General features: G+C 36.7%; 1 protein-coding gene across 7 annotated transcripts in view; it reads left to right on the forward strand.

The window, feature by feature from the left end:
• helz (helicase with zinc finger) overlaps positions 1 to 26,495 on the forward strand; it is a 77,641-nt gene that overhangs the window by 38,155 nt on the left and 12,991 nt on the right. For all 7 annotated transcript variants that reach the window (XM_073938334.1, XM_021470068.3, XM_073938327.1 and 4 more), the window contains 5 exon segments: positions 2,113 to 2,260; positions 5,012 to 5,195; positions 9,285 to 9,513; positions 18,217 to 18,427; positions 26,265 to 26,316. In XM_073938334.1, coding sequence (XP_073794435.1) covers positions 2,113 to 2,260; positions 5,012 to 5,195; positions 9,285 to 9,513; positions 18,217 to 18,427; positions 26,265 to 26,316 — 824 coding nt within the window.

Consider the following 26,495-nt stretch of genomic DNA (forward strand, 5'->3'; position numbering starts at 1 on the left):
GTAATGCGACAGCTCAAAATAATGATTGAAAAGTAGGGATGTAACGGTATACGAATTTCACGGTACGATAATACCTCGGTATGAATGGCGGTATTTATTGAATAATTTACAGGAAAAACAAAACTAATGAAAAGACTCGAAAAAAGTGGCAAAAGTGTTTATTTACCTCAGCACTGAACATATCAATGACATACGAATGAGCCATCTATCTGTAAGCTTCGAAACAGGAACTTCAATTTTTCTATTTTAATAACAAAAAACTATAAACCATGTAAAAAAAAATAAAGTTATAGTTTAGTATTGTTGAAAACTCATCACGTTATGACGGTATTTACAATATTGTTACATTCCTATTGAAAAGTATTGAGTATTGAGTATTTTTTTCTTTGTTAGTCCAAAAAATCATTTGATTATTAAGTTAAGATCATGTTTCTAACTGTAAATATATCAAAACTCACTTTTTGATTGGGAATTCGCAATGCTAAGAGTGGAAACTTGTCAGCTTTAAAGACGTATTTTGATTTATTTATTTAGTGTTTTTTTTATTCTCTGATTTTTCAGATTTCAGAACAAATATGCTCACAAACTAGCAAAACTGTATGTCAATAGAAAGCTTATTGATTTGTTGTAATGTATAAATCTCTATTTAAAAACTCACTAAATAAATAAAAACAGAGCGAACAGGCTAGTTACGGGGCAGGAAATCCTTTATAAAATGCTTGGATTTGAAATTTTAGGTTGTTTTTAAGGCTTGAAACGTGCTTTTATTTAATGACCAAGTGCTTGAGAATGTCATTGTGTTGCTTTCATAGTTGTTTATCTTTCTAAATAGGTAATAATAATAATATTGAGCTGTTTAAATCAAATTAAACTACTTTGCATATAGTGAACTTGGTCTCTGTTTTATTTGTGCACTTTGAGCTGGTAAATTAAAAGAGTAAATGATGGCATAATTCAATGATGTTTGGCTTTAGAAAATTATACTGTACTATAGAAAACAATAACGATGTGATGTACAAAAGCAACCAATAATAACTCGACTACTAGTTGATCATGTGTAAAAGGTTGCAGAAGGTGGATTTCTCTGGATCATCTGTTGATCTGCATCCCAATCATCACAAATACTGCAGAAAACCTACTGGAACCAGCATGGACCAAGATTCTCACAGAAATCAGTCAAGTTTGGTGAAGGAGAAATCATGGTTTGGGGTGACATTCAGTATGGGGGATCTGCAACATCAACAGCCTGAGGTATCAAGACATCTGTGCTGCCCGTTACATTACAAACCACAGCAGAGGGACAATTCTCCAGCAGGATAGCGCTCCTTCTCATACTTCAGCCTCCACATCAAAGCTCCTGAAAGCAAAGAAGGTCAAGCTGCTCCAGGATTGGCCAGCCCAGTCACCAGACTTAAACATTATTGAGCATGTCTGGGGTAAGATGAAGGAGGAGGTGTTAAAGATAAACACAGACTCTTGATGAACTCTGGGAGTCCCGCTGAAGGCTTTCTTCACCATTCCAGATGACTTTATTAATCAGTGATGTGAGTCATGTCAGAGATGTATGGATGCAGTCCTCCAAGCTCATGATGGAGTCAGACTCAATATTCATCTCTACTGCATCTCCAGTGCAGCAGCACTTTATATTCTATACAGGACATTATTTCTGTTTAGACTTTAGTCTGAGCAGAGTCAGACCTTACTGTCCTAATCAAATCATTAATAATCAAGGCATTATCTGATTTTATTGACCTCAAATAAGCAAAATCTAGAGGCCTTCGCCTTTCATATAAGACACTTCTGATACTAAATGACCAACTAAAAGTCCAGGTATTATTTGCTGTTCCTTAAACGTGGATATATAGGCGACAAGTCTTCTGTCAGGTAGTGTATGATGTGTTTAGGTATTTATATGCATGCAAATACACTATTTGCCACACTTGAAAGTGCTTTAAATGTTTAAAAGTGCGCACATTAAAAACAAAACGCGAGGACTGTGATATCTTTGACTTGTTTTGTGGGTCAAATATTTAATTCTGAAGATGTTGTGGTGCTGTTTAGCCTCTTGTAATGAGCTTCTAAAGCTGACCGTGTGTTCTGACTGACCCGCAGCTACACGTCGGATCTCTTCTACGAGGGGAAGCTGATGGCCAGCGGGAAACAGCCGCCACATAAGGATTTTTACCCCCTGACCTTCTTCACAGCCCGCGGAGAAGACGTGCAGGAGAAAAACAGCACAGCGTACTACAACAACGCTGAGGTAAAGCTTACCAGGGTGTCCGTGGGGCCCCTAAAAAGTCGTCATTACAATTACAAGTTCACTGAAATGTTGTGTTTTACACTGTTTTTGTCTTGTTTCCAGTCCAAATATCTACAAATTCTTAAATCAAGAAGCATTTTCTGGACAAGCACAAAATATTGTCTTGTTTTCAGAAATAGTGAGTCAAAGTTAAGTGAGTTTTTTCTCTTTAAAACAAGCAAAATAGTCTGCCAATGACTGAAATAATCTAGTGTCAAAAGAAAAAAACAAGATCATTTTACAGGGCTTCGGCTGAGTCCTAAAAAGTCTCAAATTTAAAAAATGAAAATTTTAGGCCTTAAAAAGTCTTGAAGGGTCATGACACCCCCACTTTCGGTTCAGGTCTATTTTCAGTTCCATAAGGGACCTTTTACAGCATCGATTATGTAGATTTTAATTAGTTTAACAACAAAACACAAGTAAATAGCGCTAATCCACCTAGGGTCCGTCCTTCTAGCCTCGCTTAAATGATCTAAGATGATTTGGCAGATCCTGGATCTTTTAATCTTGATAACTGATCTCTGGCTAATTTGATTCTTCAAACGAGTTCGCGAATCAGATTGGAATGTCTGGATGAACTGATCTGAGATCGCTGTGTGTGTTGTAAAGGACAGATCTATCCATCCTCGAAATCATGATCAGCAATAACATGATTGGCTGACGGCACAGCAGCGTAATGACATCATCTGATTAATATTCAATTATCCATGTAAGCAAAATTACATCAAATTAGCAGTAAACGGTTTGTTAAATATGACACGCAACAACCTAACACATTTGTTGTGAGCTGCAGGCTTTCCACTTTCATGTGTCAAGAGTATTCATCATGTATTTCAGTGCATATCAGTGTATTTAGTTCTACATTTAGAGAAGATTTTCTTTATTGTAGTAGCTGTTTTTTTAATCGCTGTATGGAATAACTGGATGTTTACAAAAGCATTTTGATATTGGTAAAGGCGTCTGCAACTTATGTGAAGCATCAAATCACCGTCATATTAACTATCAAAACATGTTTATGACTGCATTAATGTATTATTGCTTTTAAAAAAGTCACATACTCTGCATTTCTATTATCATACACAAATTGTAGTAAAGCGATCTAAAAAGTTCATATCAGTAAGTTTTCTCTTTGCACCACCAGGTGGCAGTCTTTGTACTTTCATTTCGAGGGTGCAGATTGTACGTTTTATTAATAAATATAACTTTATTTATTTTATTAATGACTATAACTTTATATATATATATATATATATAGTTAAAAAATATTTACTATTTTCCCAAGTGTATATAACTACTACTGTAAGAAAATATCAGAATTCGGTACATGCTTTCTGTATTATCTTTGCTTGAACTGAGCTGATCTAATCCTGTTTAGATGAATTGAACCTGCTCCCAACCAGGTTTGAGCTAGCAGAACTGTTGCTATGACAACAACTCTCGGATCAGCTTTGAAGAACAAAATCATCCTGGATTATGTCAAATCGTCAATATCCAAATACAGCTAACTGAGTAATCCACGTACGAAGAACGAACCCCAGCTGCGCTCTCATAGAGAGAAAATGAAAACAAAACCTTCACTGCAGCACATTATAAAAGCAACACTGCACGCTTGTTTTGGCAACACAGTGTGCCGTCTCTCTGCCGTCTGAACACTGTGACAGTAATGAATATTAATGAAGTTGCACAATAGAGCGCGCTGATTGGTTTGAACCAAGCCTTACTCATGCATTAATGCAGCACACTCGGAGACGTAATACGGCACTCCCAGGTACAGACGTCCACGCTGGAATGCATGCTAAGATCTCATGGCCGTGACGCAGCTTCAAAAATTCGTTTCAAACTGGAAGTACAAATTTGCTGGAAATAACGCAAAAACAACCAATTTACACTTTTTAGTGAAATATAGGTGTCCTAATAGTGTTTATAGCAGCGTGGGACACATATACGACATGTGTTTTGGTGTTTAGTGACCCTTTAAACATTTCCATTATGTTCCCTGCTATTTGCATGTGTTGTGAAAAATTGCAGCACGTTTCCGTTATGTGTTTGTGCTGTGAGGATTTTGCAACACATTTGCTGTCAATCAGATGAAGATCTTTTCTTAGTTTGCTGACGTTTTTTGTAACTGCATGTTTTCTTACAACTCCAAATCAGAAGAAGTTGGGACGGTATTGAAAATGAACTTATTTTTCTTTTGACGTGAGATTATTTAACCATTCTGCACACATTATTAAGTCCTGGCCGCTGCAGAAGAGGATACAGGTCCTTGACTGGCCTGCCTGCAGTCCCGACCTGTCTCCGGTAGAGAATGTGTGGTGTATTTTGAAGCGCAGTAGATCCTGTACTGTTAAGTCCAGCTTAAGACGTGTTTGCAGGAATAATGGGACAAAATGACACCTGAAACGCTTCATCGCTCGCTGTCTTCAGTCCCTAAACGTATTTTAAGTGTTGTGAAAAGGAGCAGGAACATTACAAAGTGGTAAATGCTTTACTGATACAACTTTTTTTTTTTTAATTTGTTGCAAAAAATCTGAATAAACTTCATGAGGAACAGATTAAATAATGCTTGTTGTGGTGTCTGCAGTGAAATACAAGTCAAAGTAAGTTTGGAAATTCTGATTTGGGGTTGTAACTTCCCGTGCATTAAGCTCTCTCGGACACTGTGCATGTGTGTGTGTTGGTCTTTCATCATTTGTGTGTGTGTTTCTGCAGGTGTTTGAGATCGTGGAGCGTGTGGAGGAGATGAGGAAGAAGTGGCCCGTGTCCTGGGGGAAGCTGGAGGAGGGCAGCATCGGTGTGGTTTCGCCCTACGCCGACCAGGTCTTCCGGATCAGAGCCGAACTGCGCAAAAAGAGGATGTCGGAGGTCAGCGTGGAGAGAGTGCTCAACGTGCAGGGTGAGTCCAGCACACTGCAGGAAAAAACATGCTGTTCTTATTGAGTTTCAGCCTCGTTTGTAGTCCAAATATCTTAACCCTGCTGAAAAATACAGCTTAATCCAGCTTAGGCTGGTTGGCTGGTTTTAGCTGGTTGACCAGGCTGGCGTTAGAGGGGTTTTGGCCATTTCCAGGCTGGTTTCCAGCCATTTCCACTTCATTCAGCATCTACACATAGACATCCCCTATATACAATATAACTGCAGGTTAACAGGTGTATATAAAATAACTTCAACTCTTAAAAGCTATTAGTTCCCTGCTGAAAAATCCAGCTTAAACCAGCCTAGGCTGGTTTTAGCTGGTTGACCAGGCTGGTTTTAGAGGGGTTTTGGCCATTTCCAGGCTGGTTTCCAGCCATTTCCAGCCTGGTCTTAGCTGGTCAGGCTGGAAAATTACCAGCCAAATCCAGCTAAAACCAGCTTGACCTGCCTGATTTAAGCTGGATATAGCTGGTTTTGGCTGGACTCCCAGCTTGGCTAGGCTGGTCAAGCTGGTTTTAGCTGGTCATCTCCCAGCCTGAAAACCTAAGACCAGGCTGGAAATGGCTGGAAACCAGCCTGGAATTGGCCAAAACCCCTCTAAAACCAGCCTGGTCGACCAGCTAAAACCAGCCAACCAGCCTAGGCTGGTTTAAGCTGGATTATTCAGCAGGGAAATGTCTTAAATCAAGAAACATTTACAACACAAGCAAAATATACTGTTATTTTCAGAAATCAGGCCCATATCCAACCTATTGAATGAGGTGGTTTTGTTTTGTTTCTCAAAAAGTGGACAGTTTTTCCAGTTATTTGCACTAATCTTCAGATGTTTGAACTGGAAACAAGCCAAAACAAGTCTGCCCTGAGAAAGATGGCTGTGTTTTACACAGTACCCCCCATGTGTGGCTCCAGACGGAGAACAGGCGCAGGTTCACCAGACTGCAGTTTAGCCTTCTCAATGTGTGTTTGCCGCCCTGCAGGTTTCATTTGAAAAGCCAGATTGCCTCCTGCATAATTGATGGCGTTTGGTTCAGCCTGGCGTGCTGAAATCGCCTCTTTAATGGATGGAGAAGCGGCTGCTTGTTTGGCACAGAGATTGATTAGAAGTGCTCGTTATTTGAATCGTCTTCACCTGGGTATGCTAATCTGGGCACCACAACAAAGATGCAACTGTCAATTTGATTTAAGTGTGTTTGTGTAGCGCTTTCCACAATAATTATGGTCTCAAAGCCGCTTTACAGAGGGCGCACATTATCGCATTACTATCAAATTTGGAGACGTTAAGCTTATTAGTTACCATAGCCAATTAACTATTAACCCTGCTGAAAAATCCAGCTTAAACCAGCCTAGGCTGGTTGGCTGGTTTTAGCTGGTCGACTAGGCTGGTTTTAGAGGGGTTTTGGCCATTTCCAGGCTGGTTTCCAGCCATTTCCAGCCTGGTCTTAGCTTGTCAGGCTGGGAGATGACCAGCTAAAACCAGCTTGACCAGCCTAGCCAAGCAGGGAGTCCAGCCAAAACCAGCTATATCCAGCTTAAAGCAGGCTGGTCAAGCTGGTTTTAGCTGGATTTGGCTGGTAATTTTCCAGCCTGACCAGCTAAGACCAGGCTGGAAATGGCTGGAAACCAGCCTGGAAATGGCCAAAACCCCTCTAAAACCAGCCTGGTCAACCAGCTAAAACCAGCCTAGGCTGGTTTAAGCTGGATTTTTCAGCAGGGAACTAATAGCTTTTAAGAGTTGAAGTTATTTTATATAAACCTGTTAACCTGCAGTTATATTGTATATAGGGGATGTCTATGTGTAGATGCTGAATGAAGTGTATTTTGCTTTATTGAAAAGATAGGTCTTCAATCCAGTCTTGAACTTGAATCTAGTCTTGAACATCATCAGGAAGGCTATTCATGAGTTTAGGAGCCATATATGGAGACTGCTCGACCTCCTTTAGTGGACTTTGCTATTCCGGGTACTACCAGAAGCCCTGAACTAATTAACTAATTATTTTATTTACAGATAAAGTCATCATGTATAAGCAGTTAACCTGCTGTTATATAGTATATAGGCGATGTCCATGTGTAGATGCTGAGTGAAGTGTATTTTGCTGTAGTAAAAGATAGGTCTTTATTCTAGTTTTGACCTGAAAGAGTGTGTCTGAGCCTCGGACTTTATCAGGAAGGCTATTGCAGAGTTTAGGAGCCATACATGAGATTGCTCACCCTCCTTTAGTGGACTTTGCTATTCCGAGAACTACCAGAAGCCCTGAGCCCTGAACTAATTAACTAATTACCAGGACCAGACGGAATCTATAGACGTTTTTTGCTCTTTCTGCTGAGAAATTTGATAAAAATCTGCGGATTTCTGCGGAATTGTTTTGGGAGTATCATACCTAAAACCTGAATATGTGAAAAAAAAAATCTTTTTAACTTTTATTTAATGTTTAAGATGCAAATGCAATTAGATTCACTTTATTTGGTAAATAAAGCAAGCCTCTGATAGAATATCTCTACTAAAAGACAGTGTTACTTTACAAACTGTATTGTACATAAACCAGATAAACATTTTCATGTTAGTTAATATTACTGTAATTCATTTAAGTAAATAAACAGAATTAATGATGGGCTAAAAATCTGCGGGATTCTGTGCGCGCAGATTCTGTGTGGGCCTACTAATTACTTATTCCTTTTACAGTTAAAGTCATTATGTATAAGCAGTTAACCTGCTGTTATATAGTATATAGGCGATGTCCATGTGTAGATGCTGAATGAAATGTATTTTGCTGTATTAAAAGATATGTCGTTATTCTAGTTTTGACCTGAAAGAGTGTGTCTGAGCCTCGGACTTTATCAGGAAGGCTATTGCAGAGTTTAGGAGCCATACATGAGATTGCTCATCCTTCTTTAGTGGACTTTGCTATTCCGAGAACTACCAGAAGCCCTGAGCCCTGAACTAATTAACTAATTACTAGGACCAGACGGAATCTATAGATGTTTTTTGCTCTTTCTGCTGAGAAATTTGATAAAAAATCTGCGGATTTCTGGGGAATTGTTTTGGGAGTATCATACCTAAAACCTGAATATGTGAAAAAAAAAAATCTTTTTAACTTTTATTTAATGTTTAAGATGCAAATGCAATTAGATTCACTTTATTTGGTAAATAAAGCAAGCCTCTGATAGAATATCTCTACTAAAAGACAGTGTTACTTTACAAACTGTATTGTACATAAACCAGATAAACATTTTCATGTTAGTTAATATTACTGTAATTCATTGAAGTAAATAAACAGAATTAATGATGGGCTAAAAATCTGCGGGATTCTGTGCGCGCAGATTCCGTGTGGGCCTACTAATTACTTATTCCTTTTACAGTTAAAGTCATTATGTATAAGCAGTTAACCTGCTGTTATATAGTATATAGGCGATGTCCATGTGTAGATGCTGAATGAAATGTATTTTGCTGTATTAAAAGATATGTCGTTATTCTAGTTTTGACCTGAAAGAGTGTGTCTGAGCCTCGGACTTTATCAGGAAGGCTATTGCAGAGTTTAGGAGCCATACATGAGATTGCTCATCCTCCTTTAGTGGACTTTGCTATTCCGAGAACTACCAAAAGCCCTGAGCCCTGAACTAATTAACTAATTACCAGGACCAGACGGAATCTACGGACGTTTTTTGCTCATTCTGCTGAGAAATTTGATAAAAATCTGCGGATTTCTGCGGAATTGTTTTGGGAGTATCATACCTAAAACCTGAATATGTGAAAAAAAAAAATCTTTTTAACTTTTATTTAATGTTTAAGATGCAAATGCAATTAGATTCACTTTATTTGGTAAATAAAGCAAGTCTCTGGTAGAATATCTCTACTAAAAGACAAAGTGTTACCTCTCTGTTACCACTCTAAAGGGATGACCATTCTAAACGCAAGTAAACTAAAACTCGTCATGTAACTACACGTCGCAGAGAAAGTTGTGGCCGAGACTCGGTCACCTCCGTGCGGATGGAAACGACCCAGCAGCACATAAGGGCAAGATTATGTGTTAAACCGTTTCCTCATGTGGTTCTACCGTGTGTGTGTGTGCAGGTAAGCAGTTCCGGGTGCTGTTCCTGAGCACGGTGCGCACGCGTCACACCTGCAAACACAAGCAGACGGCCATCAAGAGGAAGGAGCAGCTGGTGGAGGACTCGACTGAAGATCTGGACTACGGCTTTCTGTCCAACTACAAGCTGCTGAACACCGCCATCACTCGAGCGCAGTCACTGGTGGCCGTGGTGGGAGATCCTATCGCCCTCTGCTCTGTGGGACGCTGCAGGTAGGCACACACACACACACACACACACACACACACACACTGGTCATAACGCTGCAGTTCAGGATGAAAATGAAAGTTTGAGCTTAAAATAGCACACTAATAATGTGGTATAGCTCTCTGAAACTGCCCCTTTTTAGGTTTTGATCCTAATTGTGGTGTTTTGGGGACTGTCGCTTTAAATGCAAATGAGAGGGCGGAGCTACAAGTGCTGGTCAGGTGTGCTTCATGCTTTTGTCAGTCTATGGAGACTCCTGTGGCTGTTCATCTAAAGCTCCACATCTATAATCCTGTTAGTCTATGCTGACATTATCTCCAACACTCTAATGGCTAATAGACAGACGGCTGCTTCTCACTCAGGGCTGCTGTTTGTGCTAATGAGGGGGAGATGGTCACTAGTGGGCGGGGCTTTCCCCCTCTGATGACATCATACAAAGAGAGCAAGTCAATCAGAGTGTTTCTGCAGACTGTTTTCATCAAGTCTGATTATAAACAACACAATTAATTCATGTTGACCATTAGAGGCTGGAGATATCCACACACTGCTGACACACAACTGGGTTTAAACACATTATCAAGGAGATGTGTGTGTGTTTGTGTGTGTGAGACATCCTTGTGCCTCTGTATGTGCTATGTGCATGTGTGTATTGTCAGTGTGTTTTATGTGAAAGTTTGTATGATATTTTCATGAGTGCGTGTCTATGTTATGTGTATGTTTTGAGTGTGTTGTGTGTCTTTATGTTTGTCTAATTTGTCTGTGTTTGTGTGTGAATGTTTGTGTGTGTGTGTGTGTGTATATATATATACACACACACACACACATTTACATATGTATATAGACACACACACACACATTTACAGTTTTATGTTTGTTACACATCTACATTTAAATGTGTATATATACAAATGTATATACACACACACACATACATTTACAAATCTACACACATTTACACATACACACACACACATTTACAAATATAGACACATTTACATATACACACATACACACACACACACACACACATTTACAAATCTACACACATTTACAAATCTACACACATTTACATATACACACACACGCACACATTTACAAATATACACACATTTACATATATACACACACACACATTTACAAATATACACATATTTACATATACACACACACACACACACACACACACATTTACAAATATACACACATTTACATATACACACACACGCACACATTTACAAATATACACACATTTCCATATATACACACACACACATTTACAAATATACACATATTTACATATATACACACACACACACACATTTACAAATATACACACATTTACATATATACACACACACACACACGCACACATTTACAAATATACACACATTTACATATACACACACACGCACACATTTACAAATATACACACATTTCCATATATACACACACACACATTTACAAATATACACATATTTACATATATACACACACACACACACACATTTACAAATATACACACATTTACATATATACACACACACACACACACACATTTACAAATATACACACATTTACATATATATACACACACACACACACACACATTTACAAATATACACACATTTACATATACACACACACACCCACACATTTAAAAATATACTCACATTTACATACATACACACACACACATTTACAAATATACACACATTTGCATATATACACACACACACACACACATTTACAAATATACACACATTTACATATACACACACACACCCACACATTTAAAAATATACTCACATTTACATACATACACACACACACACACACATTTACGAATATACACACATTTGCATATATACACACACACACACACACATTTACGAATATACACACATTTACATAAATATTTAGACGTGTATATATACTCGCACACACTCTCACACATTTACAAATATACACACATTTACATAAATATTTACATACATATATATATACAGGTACACACACATTTACATATATATTTTACTTGTGCGTGTGTGTGTGTGTGTGTGTGTGTCACCGCTGGCAGCCTCTGCTCCTCTAGCTCTATCCTTCCTAGCTGCAGCTCCAGCGTTGCTATGGAGACAGAATTGCATCGGCCAATCAATGAAGCCCAGCTACAGGAAATGTCAAGCCGAAGGGCCTGGCAACTAAGTGTGTGTAGTGTTTGTTGTGTCTGATTATCTGTGTTTGTGTGTGTATTTTTATGTATTGTATCTGTGTGTGTGTCTCTGTCTGTCTGTCTGTCTGTACATTCGTGTGTGTGTGTAGGTGTGTGTAGGTGTGTGTGTGTGTGTGTGTAAACTATTTGTGTTTTTATCTGTGTAATATATCTGTATATTGTTTGTATTGTGTCTGTGTTCATCTTTCTGTTGTGTGTGTGTGTGTCATGTTTTGTCTGTGTGTTATGTCGGTCCATATGTATTGTGTGTGTTATTGTGTATTTTTGTGTCTGTTTATTGTTAGTGTGTAATATATGTGTGAATGAGTGTCTGTATTATCCATGTGTGTGTTTGTGTGTTTGTGTATTTGTATATGTGTATTGTGTATGTTTAGGAGTGTTTATTGTCTGTGTGTGTGTGATTGTGTATTTATATCTGTGTATTGTGTTTATACGTGTGTGTGTGTGTGTGTGTGTTGTGTGTTTGAGTGTGTGTATTATGTATATGTGTATTATTAAGGATCTAGTTTAAGAACACTATGCTGACATGCAGGCATGTGTAGCTCCGCCCTCTTTTGAATCTCATTTGCATTTAAAGCGACAGTCACCAAAACGCCACAATTAGGATCAAAGCCTAAAAGGGTCAGTTTCAGAGAGTTAAAACATGATCTGTGGGGTATTTAGAGCTAAAACTTCACACACACACACTCTAGAGACATCAGACACTTATTGTACATCTTGTAAAAGGGGCGAAATAGATACCCTTTAAACTTAATATTACCATATATTCTTACTTGGATGTGTTTCTGACCCCAAAATGCCATGAGATCTCCTTCAGACGTGGATGACTGTGTGTTTGCCGTGCTGCTGTTGTGTAACACATGCGCCGGTTTGCATCTAATTCAGTCTGTCACTGTATCTTGGACTTGTCAACTCCTCATCAAGCTCCTGATTAGTTCAATCAGTTCCGCTTCCTCGAGGCCTCGTCATATTATCTGAGATGAGTTCTGCTGTCCGCGGAGGGAAAGAGGAGGGGGGCACAAACTTTTGCTTTCGGAGTCGGCATATATTCCAAACACTAACGCCAGTTGACGTCTCCTGCTGATGCTGACTTTTGTGCCATTGGGAGATGTATGGAGCTTATAATATGACAGTAATATCTGAATTGAAGAATGTATTGGAAACCTGTAACCATTGACTTCCACAGTATTTGTTTTTGCTGCTATGTAAGTCAATGGTTACAGGTTTCCAAAATTTTCTTTAAAGTCTGCTGATATTGACTTGTGATATGGGAAGATCTATGTAGCTTATACTATGGCAATACTTTTTGAATTTGAAGAATATTTTCAGAAAACCTGTAACCATTGACTCCCAGAGTAGAAAAAATAAATACTATGGAAGTCAATGGTTACAGGTTTCCAAAATACTCCTTAAATTTAAATTCTGCTGATATTGACTTGTGTCATTGGGATATGTTTGGAGCTTTTTTTTGACAACTATTATTTGAATTTAAAGAGTAACCTGTAACCATTGACTTCCATAGTAGGAAAAATAAATACTATGGATGTCAATGGTTACAGGTTTCCAAAATACTCTTTAAATTTAATTTCTGCTGATATTGACTTGTCATTGGGAGGTGTATGGAGCTTATAATATGATAGTAATATCTGAATTGAAGAATATATTGGAAACCTGTAACCATTGACTTCCATAGTATTTGTTTTTGCTACTATGGAAGTCAATGGTTACAGGTTTATAAAATATTCTTTAAATTCTGCATATATTGACTTGTGACATTGGGAGATGTATATAGGTTATATTATGACAACTATTATTTGAATCTGAAGAAGAACCTGTAACCATTGACTTCCATGGTAGGAAAAACAAATTCTATGAAAGTCAATGGTTACAGGTTTCCAAAATTTTCTTCAAAGTCTCCTGATGTTGACTTGTGATATATCTATGTAGCTTATACTATGGCAATACTTTTTGAATTTGAAGAATATTTTCAGAAAACCTGTAACCATTGACTTCCATGGTAGGAAAAACAAATTCTATGAAAGTCAATGGTTACAGGTTTCCAAAATTTTCTTCAAAGTCTCCTGATGTTGACTTATGATATATCTATGTAGCTTATACTATGGCAATACTTTTTGAATTTGAAGAATATTTTCAGAAAACCTGTAACCATTGACTTCCATGGTAGGAAAAACAAATTCTATGAAAGTCAATGGTTACAGGTTTCCAAAATTTTCTTCAAAGTCTCCTGATGTTGACTTATGATATATCTATGTAGCTTATACTATGGCAATACTTTTTGAATTTGAAGAATATTTTCAGAAAACCTGTAACCATTGACTTCCATAGTAGAAAAAATGAATACTATGGATGTCAATGGTTACAGGTTTCCAAAATACTCTTTAAATTTAAATTCTGCTGATATTGACTTGTGACATTGGGAGATGTATGGAGGTTATATTATGACAACTTTTTTTTGAATTTGAAGAAAAACATGTAACCATTGACTTCCATAGTAGGAAAAACAAATACTATGAAAGTCAATGGTTACAGGTTTCCAAAATATTCTTCAAAGTTTCCTGATATTGTGACATGGGGAGATCTATGTAGCTTGTACTATTACAATACTTTTTTAATTTAAAGAATACTTTCAGAAAACCTGTAACCATTGACTTCCATAGTAGAAAAAATAAATACTATGGATGTCAATGGTTACAGGTTTCCAAAATACTCTTTAAATTTAAATTCTGCATATGTTGACTTGTGTCATTGGGATATATTTGGAGCTTTTTTTTTTTTTTTTGAGGATTCATTCTCAATATGAGAGGTTTCTTATTACACAGAAGTTAATTTGTAAACTAATTCGATTTGTTTTCTTCTCATATATGCATTTCTTTGGCGGTTTTAGAATAATAAGCGTCCTCGTTTTTCTCCCGCCCTTCATCCCTCTTCATATAATCATCGACCACTGCTCACACACACACACCTAGCTCTGAGTGTACCGTGTTGGTGTTGGCAAGTGTTATATATTCTGTTGATGAGTGTTTCTGATTCACTCCATGCGTCCCGGGCTGTATTGTTGTCATACTGTTATGTTGAAGGCTGAACGGGGACTTCATTTAGATTTCCATTGATTGCGCCGTGCTGATTAGTCACGAATAATGTGAAAGGTTATGGTCGAGCGGGGTGTTTTTTTTTTTTTATTAAAATCTTTATATATTTTTCTGTCGTGCTACAATCAAGCACTCAAAAGTAGATCATTGCTATATTTGTGGTGCTTATTTGGAAATAAAGTGTTTGTTTTGAGGTAAATTTAGCAGATGTCGTGATGAATTAATGAATCTAAAACTTTCTTGTGTGTGCGTGTGTGTGTGTGTGTGTGTGTGTGGAGTTATTTGATTAAACAGAAGCAGAAAGGGAAATAAAAACCACTCAGTAGCAATTCCTCATGCTCCAGTAATGTCATTAGGAACAGTTCCATTCTATTATCATTAACACGTTTTGAAATCATCGTTAATCAGTGTTTGTTCTGGCATTGCCAACTTAAAAGGAAAGTTCACCCCAAAAATTAACCTTCTGTCATCATCATCAGTATTTCTTCTTGTTTCTTTCTTCTGCTGAACGCAAGGGAAGATATACTGAAGAACAAAACAGCTGTTGACTACTTTATGCCGAGTTCAGACTGCGTGATTTTAGCCCCGATTTTGGCTCGCCGACAGGTTTTGAGAAATCGCCGACAAATGCCTGAAATCGCCGGCAAATCGCTGCTCGTGCACGTGAGTGACAATCACACAGTATAAACTATCAAACACGTGATCTGAGAGAATCGCCGATGAGTCGCCGATGCCTGTGACATTTGGCGCGCTGAATATCTGGAGCTGTCGGCGATTCAAATCACGCCGTGTGAATTGAGTTTGACTGAAAATAACATCAGCGATCGCCTACAGCCAATGAGAGAGCAGCTTTCACTTGTGTGTGCGTGTGTGTGTGTACCTGCTGCAGGCCAGCTTCTCTGGGGGAGAAGGTAAAAGCGCTCTTTTTTGGTTTATTTGGACCCACGAAATGGAGGAAAACTAGTGGAGGTTTGACAGGACTCAGGAGCAACCGTGTCTGTTTGACGTTTCATACAGAAAGAAATTAGTTTATTATTAACGTTGTGGAGAAATGGCTGATTCCCTTTAAACCCAGGTGAGCAAACATGTACATGTTCACCCCATTAAAGGCTTCTTTCTCATTATGTAGTTAATAACAAAAGATATACGACGTGTTTAAGGCTGTGAGACGTAGTTTGGACGAAGTTGTCGGCGATTCTTCCTATAGTAAAGTCATGCAATGTGAAAGTCCCTGTCGCCGATCCATCTTGCAGTGTAAACAAAGCAGAGACGAAACGCTAGCCCAGATAGTCAAGCAGTGTGAAAATATCTGTGACACGACTACTTTGAAAGTCCTGCAGTCTGAACTCGGCATTAGTTGTAATATATTGATGCGTTTTTCCAACATTCTTCAGTATATCTTGTTTTCTTTGACATCATTAGCATGAACACACACACACACACACACACACACGCTCCATCTTTTTTTGTTTTACGTTTGAACGTTCTTCTGAGCATTTATGAGTAAATAAGTACATAAGAAATTAACATGTATAATAGTATCTTACATATTGGGCCTTTTTATGATATATACACAGTTGAAGTCAGAATTATTCGCCCCCCTTTGTTTATTTTTTCCCCCAATATCTGTTTAACAGAGCAGATTTCTTCAGCACATTTCTAATCATAATAGTGTTAATAACTCATCTCTAATAACTGATTTATTTTCTCTTTGGCATGATGACAGTAAATAATATTAGACTAGATATTCTTCAAGACACTTCTATACAGCTTAAAGTGACATTTAAAGGCTTAACTAGGTTAGCTAGGCAGGTTAGGGTAATTAGGCAAGTTATTGCATAATGATGGTTTGTTCTGTAGACTATCGGGAAAAAAATGTAGCTTAAAGGAGCAAATAATATTGACCTTAAAATGGCTTTAAAACAATTAAAAACTGATTTTATTCTAGCTGAAATAAAACAAATCAGACTTTCTCCAGAAGAAAAAATATTATCAGACATACTGTGAACATTTCCTTGCTCTGTTAAACATCATTTGGGAAATATTAAAAAAAAATAAATAAATCAAAGGGGGGCGAATAATTCTGAATAATTCTAATTCTAAAACTCTCCCTAATCAAACAGATTCAGGTGTGTTTCATTAGGGAGAGGTTGGAAATGTGTACTGCTGGTGTGCCTTCAGGAACAGGGTTGGGAAACGGTGCTCTACAGCAGAGGTTCTCAAAGTGGGGGTCGGGACCCCCCGAGGGGTCGCGGGACAATGAAGGGGGGTCGCCTGGTGATTTTCAAAAATCAATTAATTTTTATTAAACCTTAAGACTTACTGTATATTATCAATAACCTACTAAAGAGAAAAAATAGTCGTTTATAGTTACTATAAACTATATAGTTACTATAGTCGCTTATACAGTAGTTAATAGTTCTATTGGATTGCGACTTCTCTAGTAATTACATTATACTAAAGGCACAGCAATACTTTTAGATGCTGCAGATTTTATAACACCAGGTTAAACTTTCTAGCCCATTTACAGCACTGACATACATAAAAAAACAAAAACAAAGAATAGACTTGGGTCTATTGGTGTGTGTGTGCGTCATTGCATACAAGGTTTCTGTATTTATAACCACCACCTCAGAGAAAATTGGGGGTCACGAGTCACTGGCATTGTCATTTTGGGGGTCGCGGGCTGAAAAGTTTGGGAACCCCTGCTCTACAGCAGTGGTTCTCAAAGTGGGGGTCGCGGGACAATGACAAGGGGTCGCTTGGTGATATCCAAAACTCAAATAAATTTTATTAAACTATTAGAATTACCATATTTTATTCATAACCGACAGAATATAGTTAATAGTTGCATTAAAGAAACAACAACATAAAAATAACAATCAGCCATCAGCCTTTAATTTTAAAAGCAAAATGTAATTAAATCCATAAATGACTTTAAAAAGCATTATATGGCTAATAGACTGTTGCATTTTTGTGTTGTCAATAAGCTCATGTTTATTTTTGCCTATAATTGTGTCTGCAACGTTTACATATTTACAGTACAACCACCTTGAAAAATGGGGGTCGCGAGCCTCTGGTATGATTATTTTTGGGGTCGCGGGCTGAAAAGTTTGGGAACCCCTGCTCTACAGTACACTAAAACTCCTTTGGTTTTCTTGAGTTGTGAAGAGAGTTGCTTTTAATCTTCACTATTCATTTAGGCTGAATTGTCTCTCTAATGTTATAAATATATAATGTGAATGAATCTAAAACGCTTGTTATTTGGAGCTTTTCATCACATACATCCTCTGCAATACTCTAGGAACCTCTTGTGAGTTGTTAAGGGAGTCGTGTTTAACCTTCACCCTTGGTTTGGTCCTTCGCAGAAAGTTCTGGGAGACCTTCATCTCCATCTGCCATGAGAACCACAGCCTCCACGGCATCACCTTTGAGCAGATTAAGATCCAGCTGGAGGCCCTGGAGCTGAAGAAGACGTATGTGCTCAACCCGCTGGCCCCAGAGTTCATCCCTCGGGCCCTGCGCTCGCAGCATCCGCCGCAACAGGGGCCCGGAAAACACCAGCACTCCCCACCAAAGGTACCGAATCAGCCGCACTACATCCCACATCCTACATCCTACAATATCTCCTGTGAATATATTCTAATATTTCCCAAATGACAGATTCAGAAATTTTTCACAGTATTTCCTCTAATATTTGTTCTTCTGGAGAAAGTCTTATTTGTTTTATTTCTGCTAAAAATAAAGCAGTTTTTAATTGTTTTAAAGTCATTTTAAGGTCAATATTATTAACCCCCTTAGGCAAAATTAGTTTTGGATTGTCTCCAGAACAAACCACTGTTATACAATGACTTGCCTAATTACCCTAACTTTACCCTAATTACCCTAGTGAAGCCTTTACATGTGACTTTAAGCTCAATACTAGCGTCTTGAAGGATATCTAGGCTAATATTATGTGCTCTCATCATGGCAATAAATTTATACTGTGGCCTTAACTAATATGTATTTACACAGGAATTAATAGTTTGTTACAATGTACTTGTTGTGTAAATACATGTATTTACTGTGTACTTATGCTTGATTAAATACATGTAATTACATCTGTAATTAACTTTTGCAATTACATTTGTAAATACACTGTTGACCATCGCTTACACCTAAACCCACCCTTAAACCTACCCATGCCACCAAACCTGTCCATAACCCAACCTCTATCCCAACTCAAATGCACCAGAAGTGTTCTTAAATGCATTATAAACGCAGTAAGTACATTGTATTTATCTTTTGATGCAAGTATATAGTAGTTAAGGACACTTAGTATAAAGTGGGACCGTACATTTTATTTAGTATTATGCATTATATAGATTGTCATGTATTTTACTATAGGCTATAATGAAGGAAAAACATGCGTTTTTCCACTATTTAATATGCATACGTAAACATTGCTTTAAATATTATGTCAAGAATATTTACCTGAAATTCTTGAAAAGGTCATGGAGTATGGGGCCAGATCAGTCTCAAAAATAATACATTTACAAATGAAATTCATACATGCACAGAACAATTCACATTTACAAAGTCCAGTTTGTAAATTAAAAACACAATTCATGAATAATAAATATTTTCACCAAATGAATTGGTTTTGTGCACATTATGAATTGAAATTTTGAATTTACGAATTGCATTTATTTATTTTCGATTCGTGTTTTGAATTAACGAATTGGATTTGTGTTTTTTTTAAATCGCATTTTAAATCTACAAATTGGATTTGTGTATTTACGAATCTTGTTTTGAATTTACGAATTGGATTTGTGTTTTTAAATTGATTTTTGAATTTACAAATTGGATTTGTGGATTTGCTAATCGTGTTTTGAATTCACGAATTTGATTTGCGTATTTACGAATCGTGTTTTGAATGAACGAATTGGATTTGTGTTTTTTTTTAATCGGATTTTAAATCTACAAATTGGATTTGTGTATTTACGAATCTTGTTTTGAATTTACGAATTGCATTTATTTATTTTCGAGTCATGTTTTGAATTAACGAATTGGATTTGTGTTTTTTTTTTTATCGCATTTTAAATCTACAAATTGGATTTGTGGATTTACGAATCTTGTTTTGAATTTACGAATCAAATTTGTGTTTTTAAATTGAGTTTTGAATTTACAAATTGGATTTGTGGATTTGCTATTCGTGTTTTGAATACACGAATTTGATTTGCGTATTTACGAATCGTGTTTTGAATTAACGAATTGGATTTGTGTTTTTTTTTTTTATCGCATTTTAAATCTACAAATTGGATTTGTGTATATACGAATCGTGTTTTGAATTTACTAATTGCATTTATTTATTTTCGAATCGTGTTTTGAATTAACGAATTGGATTTGTGTTTTTTAATCGCATTTTAAATCTACAAATTGGATTTGTGGATTTTCCTTATCGTGTTTTGAATTCACGAATTTGATTTGCGCATTTACGAATCGTGTTTTGAATTAACGAATTGGATTTGTGTTTTTGAATCGAGTTTTGAATTTACAAATTGGATTTGTGGATTTACTAATCGTGTTTTGAATTCACGAATTTGATTTGCGTATTTACAAATCGTGTTTTGAATTTACGAATTAGATTTGTGTATTTTTTAATCGAATTTTGAATTTACGATTTGGATTTGTGTATTTTTGAATCGTGTTTTGAATTTACGAATTGGATTTTGTTGACTTTTATCGTAAAAGTAAACAAAAAAAAAAGTATCCACCCCGAGCTCCAACAACACTTGTTAAACCACCCTCGTTTCATCAACCACTGCGTCACGGTCACCAATACCAAGCTGACCAAACAAAGATCTTGTGCTCCGTGATGTCAGGACATGTACTCGCATTTTTTTTTTGATTGATATACAAAGACCGTTTACGGGCATTACTATAAATGTGGAAAAGTGCAACACTCAGTATGGCCGCCTCAGCAAAGAAAGTCCCGCCTTTCAGTCGACACAGCCAATCAGCAGTCCTAATAGCCTCACGGTTCAGAAGAAAATCATCACACACATCCATGACATATCCAGTCTTTGCTCAGTGTTTATAAACGCGTCCATTAGTTACAATGGAAACAGCCGTAAAGGAGATTGCTGTTGTGCCAATCGTTGCCCAATTGCAGTAGCTAGAGCAAGCTAAAAACTACGTGTTTTAAATGTAATTAGAGTTTAAGCTACAGCAGTAATGAGGCAGGTCGCTTCAGATTTTGAAATATGTTAAGTTTTCAATACCACAAGGAAGAAAACTCCACAATATTAAAAGTTTCCGCATTAAAAGTCGAAGCTAAAATGTCGGAATGAGGCAAATTTTTAATCTTTTTCATTCTTCTCTTAATTTCTAACTAAAACAAAAGTCCTGATATTATCATTAATATTATTTGACTGATCACAGCTAACATGGACGTATATATATATTTGTTTGTTAACTGATACTAATGTAAATACTTCACCGTTTTATTTATATTAGTGGTAGATAATACATTATTGATATGATAAGCACATTTTTCCAGCGTTTTATTTCACCGTGTGCATAGCAGAAATATAGTAACGCATATAAATCGATGCTGACGTGTGTTCAGATGCGCTTTGACGCGATGTGCTGTGATGTGGAGTCACGCATGCTGACATTAATAAAGGCTTTGGTTGTGTGAGCAGCAGAGCGCATCCGTCTAAACGCCAGCCTTAAAAGGAATAATATGCCAATCAATCCTCTGCCCTGAGGAGAGGAAGGTAAACATGCCAGAATAGATGAGCGCGGACACTTCCTCCCCCCCCTTTTCTTTCTCCAGCTCAGATTGGTGTCTGTTTCTCCTCAACCCCTGCACTTCATTGGCTCCATCACTCGGGTTAGTTAGTTAGTTAGTTAGAGAGAAGAACCGACTTGCTTGATTTAACTAATAAGTATGTCCACACAGAATCTGTGCGTGCAGAAATCTGCAAATCTTCAGCCCCTCATTGAGTCTGTTTACTTGTAAAAATTAAATGTATTCAGTTTTTACATTGCCATGTCAAAGCAGTAAGTAAATCAGCACACTATCATCTCAGAAACATTGTTTCCAGTGAAGACTTAAAGCAAACTTGTTCATGCTTTTATCAGCAGCAGGGTGGATTACTGTAACAGCCTGCTCACTGGCCTTCCCAAAAAAGACAATCAGACAGTTGCCCGGCCAGGATTCTGACCAGAAGCAGGAAATCAGAGCACATCACACCTGTCCTCAGGTCTCTACACTGGCTGCCAGTTACATTCAGAATGGATTTTAAAGTATTATTACTGGTCTATAAATCACTAAATGGCCTAGGAGCTCAATACATTACAGATATGCTCACTGAATACAAACAAAACAGATTACTCAGATCTTTAGGATCAAATAATCTAGAAATTCCAAGAGTTCAGTCGAAGCAGGGTGAATCTGCCTTCAGCCACTAACAGCGCCCCTCGCTGCTGGAATCATGAAAAATGATCAGATGTGCTCCAACATTAGGCACATTGAAATTGAGACTGAACACATCTGTAGCTGTGTCTTTACTGAATGAGCACTGTGCTGCGTCCGACAGATCATACTATTGTGTTTTTCCTTTTCATTCTTTTATAACCTGTTTTAACACATTTTAATCTGTTTTTAATCATTTTTATTTATTTTATGCTCTTAAACTTGATAATAATAATAATATAATAATAATAGTAATATGATATATTAAATATAATAAATATATAATAATATAATATAAATAAAAATAAAATATAAATATAATATAATTATAATTATATAATTATGAATTATTATTATAATTAATTAATTAATTAATAATTATAATTAATTATAATTTAATTTATTAATAATTATTATTATTAATTATATTTATTAATTTAATAATTAATTATTATTTAATTTATAATTAAATTATAATTAATTAATTAATTATAATATAACCTGTTTTAACACATTTTAATCTGTTTTTAATCATTTTTATTTGGTTTTTATGCTCTTAAACTTGATAATAGATAATAATAATAATAATAATAATAATAATATAATAATAATAATAATAGTCATATGATATAATAAATATAATAAATATATAATAATATAAATATAAATAAAATATAAATATAATATAATTATGAATTATAATTAATTAATTAATTAATTATAATTAATTATAATTTAATTTATTAATAATTATTATTATTAATTGTTATATTTATTAATTAAATAATTAATTATTATTTAATTTATAATTAAATTATAATTAATTAATTATAAATATTAATTATATAATTATTAATAATTATAATATAAATATATAATATAATGATATTAATAGATAATGCATTTAATACACATTCAGTTTCAATATACATTCTACTATTTTTCAAAATCTGAAATATTTTCGAGTATTTAAATTAATTATGTATGTATATTAGTGCAATATCTATCTGTTTTTTTGTATTAAAACAAAACAGCCCTCGTTTGCATTTTTCATGCAACCAAACAACTTCCGAATCAGAGTCCATTGATGTGATCCGCTGGGAATGCGTGGCTTTTCAAAACCGATCAATGTGGGCATGAGTGCATAGAGAGTGACTCCAGGTCAGCACGTTTGAGGGAAACGCAGATCACGGCCGGCCATTTCAATAGCATCTGATGAGATGCTTTCTGAAATTACTGCGCCGAAAATGGGGACGCACCTGTCAAAGAGATGAACCAAAGCAAACGGAGAAGTCTATAATTAACACGCCAATCACGATATTTATTTACTGAAAAGAATGGGTTTTTGAGTTCTCGTGTTCGATTGGCTGGATTTCCATTGAAGCTTTTGTTTTTAATTACGGACTAAATTGCTGTAGCTTTTAAAAAGCTGTGCTGATCGTCAAAACAAATCACCACAGATCCTCTTGAAATCACTTCAATGCCACGATTATTAACCCTTGTGTGCTGTTGGAGATGTTTTCATCCACTCCAGGGTGATTTTAAGTCTTAGCTTGGCCACGACTTTCTCTGTTTTTCAGCAAATGGAATGATCAAATCTTATTTCGACAGACATTTTGGGAAAATGCATTGAAAGATTTCCAAAACTCAACAACACACTTGCAAATTAACTACTATTTGGTTATGTTGGGGGCTGTTTTTGCCCCATTGACTTCAATTATAATCTCTTTCTATGATTGCTAAGCCTCCTTGATTGCTGGTTGGTTTTTCGTTGTTGCGAAGAGATACAATTAGAAATCTATCTTGTTGATCATCACAAACCGTTTTGCACAGGCCTATCTGAAGGATTAACGGTGCCAACTGATGATCAACAGCCCAAACAGAGAAAACCAGCAACAATCAAGAATGCATGACTACATGCTGTCATGACTAAGCAATCAGAATATGTGGTTATAATGGAAGTCAATGGGGCAAAAACAGCCCCCAACATAATGAAAGGGGAGTCAATTTGAACTCGACCCGCTCGCTGTATTTTCTGTTATTTCTTTGTTAATTATATTAATGACAATAATTCATATGCATCCACAGAGGGACATCTCTACAGAAAAGTGTCATGTACATATCACAGTACTGCCGCATAGTCTGTTTTTCCCCACTGTTGTGCAGCTCTAGTGCTGTAATTCAAGCTCCAAAATGCGAGAGTTTATTCCACTCTGTTCGCTGAGGATGTTTTGTTTTTCTTGGAAATCATCATCATCAAAATCCAAACGCCTCCTCAAAACACCCTCTGCCCTCATTTTACTCAAACTCAACCCACATGGAGCCAGCGAGACGAGATCTGCCTGACCATGCGGAAGTACAGCGGCGCAAGCGCTCTGACAAATCAGTGCTTCCTCATGGAGATGCTTGTGTACAGTGGGGAAGGGGAAACAGCCCTCAAGAACCTAGAAAGAGAAAAAATTGTGCGTGTGTGTGTGTGTTAGGGATGCAACAATACAGTTAGCCCACGGTTCGATACATACCTCGGTTTTTTTAACGCTGTTTTCGGTTCGGTTCTCATGGCTTGACATGTGCCCGCATCTCCAATCACCAAAAACATCTGCAAATCTTTAGCATTAACACCCGCACTGCCTTTGTTATTTTTATGTGTCTCTCAGAACCAGTTGGTCATGTTTGCTTAAAGGATTCAGCGAGGGATTATCACTATTTGGAGGACTTTATTACCTTCTCTGCTATCCTGCCTTTAGACAGTGATGTTGCTGGGTGATGCGCTGCAGATGTGCAGTCATGGTTATACGTGTAAATCAATGCTTGCACACAGTTATTTTTTGTTCACTGTTTTTTCTTTTATTAGCATTATACTTACCGGCAAAACCGAAATGTCCTCACACCGCAGATTTGAAAGACGCTGGCGCTTCCTCGTACTGTTGCTTCACTTTGCCGGCGCTTCCTGGTTCTGTTGCCTCAGCCTCACTTCACCGCCGCTCGCCATGTTAAAGTGTGGAATGATGGTCAAGCGCCCTCTAACTTTAGAGCACAGTGATTGGATGTTTACTCGCGGGGAGGAGTTTCCTCATCTCAGCTCATGGACTTACAAGCACACACAGTCAATTCGGGGAGATATAAAACGCACAGAAATTATGTAAACGCAAAACTGAGAAAACCGCAATTCACAAGCCCGTATTGAACCGTGGAGGTCCTACCGAACGGTTCAATATTATATTGAGAACAGTGGCATCCCTAGTGTGTGTGTGTGTATATATATGTGTGTGTGTATATATATATATAAAGTCCATTATTTTCTGTAATGTACTGATAAACATTAGATTTTCATACATTTTAGATTCATTACACACAACTGAAGTTGTTCAAGCCTTTTATTGTTTTAATATTGATGAATTTGGCATACAGCTCATGAAAACCCAAAATTCCTATCTCAAAAAATTAGCATTTTCGACCTTGGCAGTAGACAAAATTATGCCAAAATATGAATTCATTGGAATATTAAAGTAATGATCTGAAACATTAAAGCGTGACATGCATGTAAAAATATAAACAATCTGTAAGGGGCACATACATTTTCACACCTGTGAAAAAGTGTTTGCCCCCTTATTGCTTTCTTATTTTTTCACACTTTATATATATATATATATATATATATATATATATATATATATATATATATTTATGTGTATATAGTTTTATATAGTATTATTACACACTAGATTATAGATATCCTTAAACTTAACAGACTGGAACTAACAGTTGAATTTTTTTATTGTGGTTTAACGAGACCTTTAAGTTATTTAAGCTAATTGATTTATTGAGAAAACATGAAGTGGAACACAGCATTTCCTTGCAGCAAGACCCCCTTCCCCCTTCACCGTTTCCATCCGTTCTCCTTCACCCCCCAGCAATGTCTCACTCAGACCCTCCTCTTCCTCTTATTTTCAGGCGAAAGGACAGCTGGCCAATCACACGGAGCCCTTCCCCCCTGAAGGTTTCGGTAAGTGACCTCCTGCTCTTCAGGCCTTCAGCATTTTCACACCTCTTCACAGCATTTTCTTAATTGATGCGAGTGTTGTGTGTTCTCCAGCCCTGCGTCTGCTTTAATCACGTCAATACTGACAGTTTGCAAATATTGATTATTATATGGTGACGTTGGGAGATTATTTTCAGCATTAC

Source organism: Danio rerio, chromosome 3 (assembly GCF_049306965.1).
Source record: "Danio rerio strain Tuebingen ecotype United States chromosome 3, GRCz12tu, whole genome shotgun sequence".
Taxonomy (NCBI): domain Eukaryota; kingdom Metazoa; phylum Chordata; class Actinopteri; order Cypriniformes; family Danionidae; genus Danio; species Danio rerio.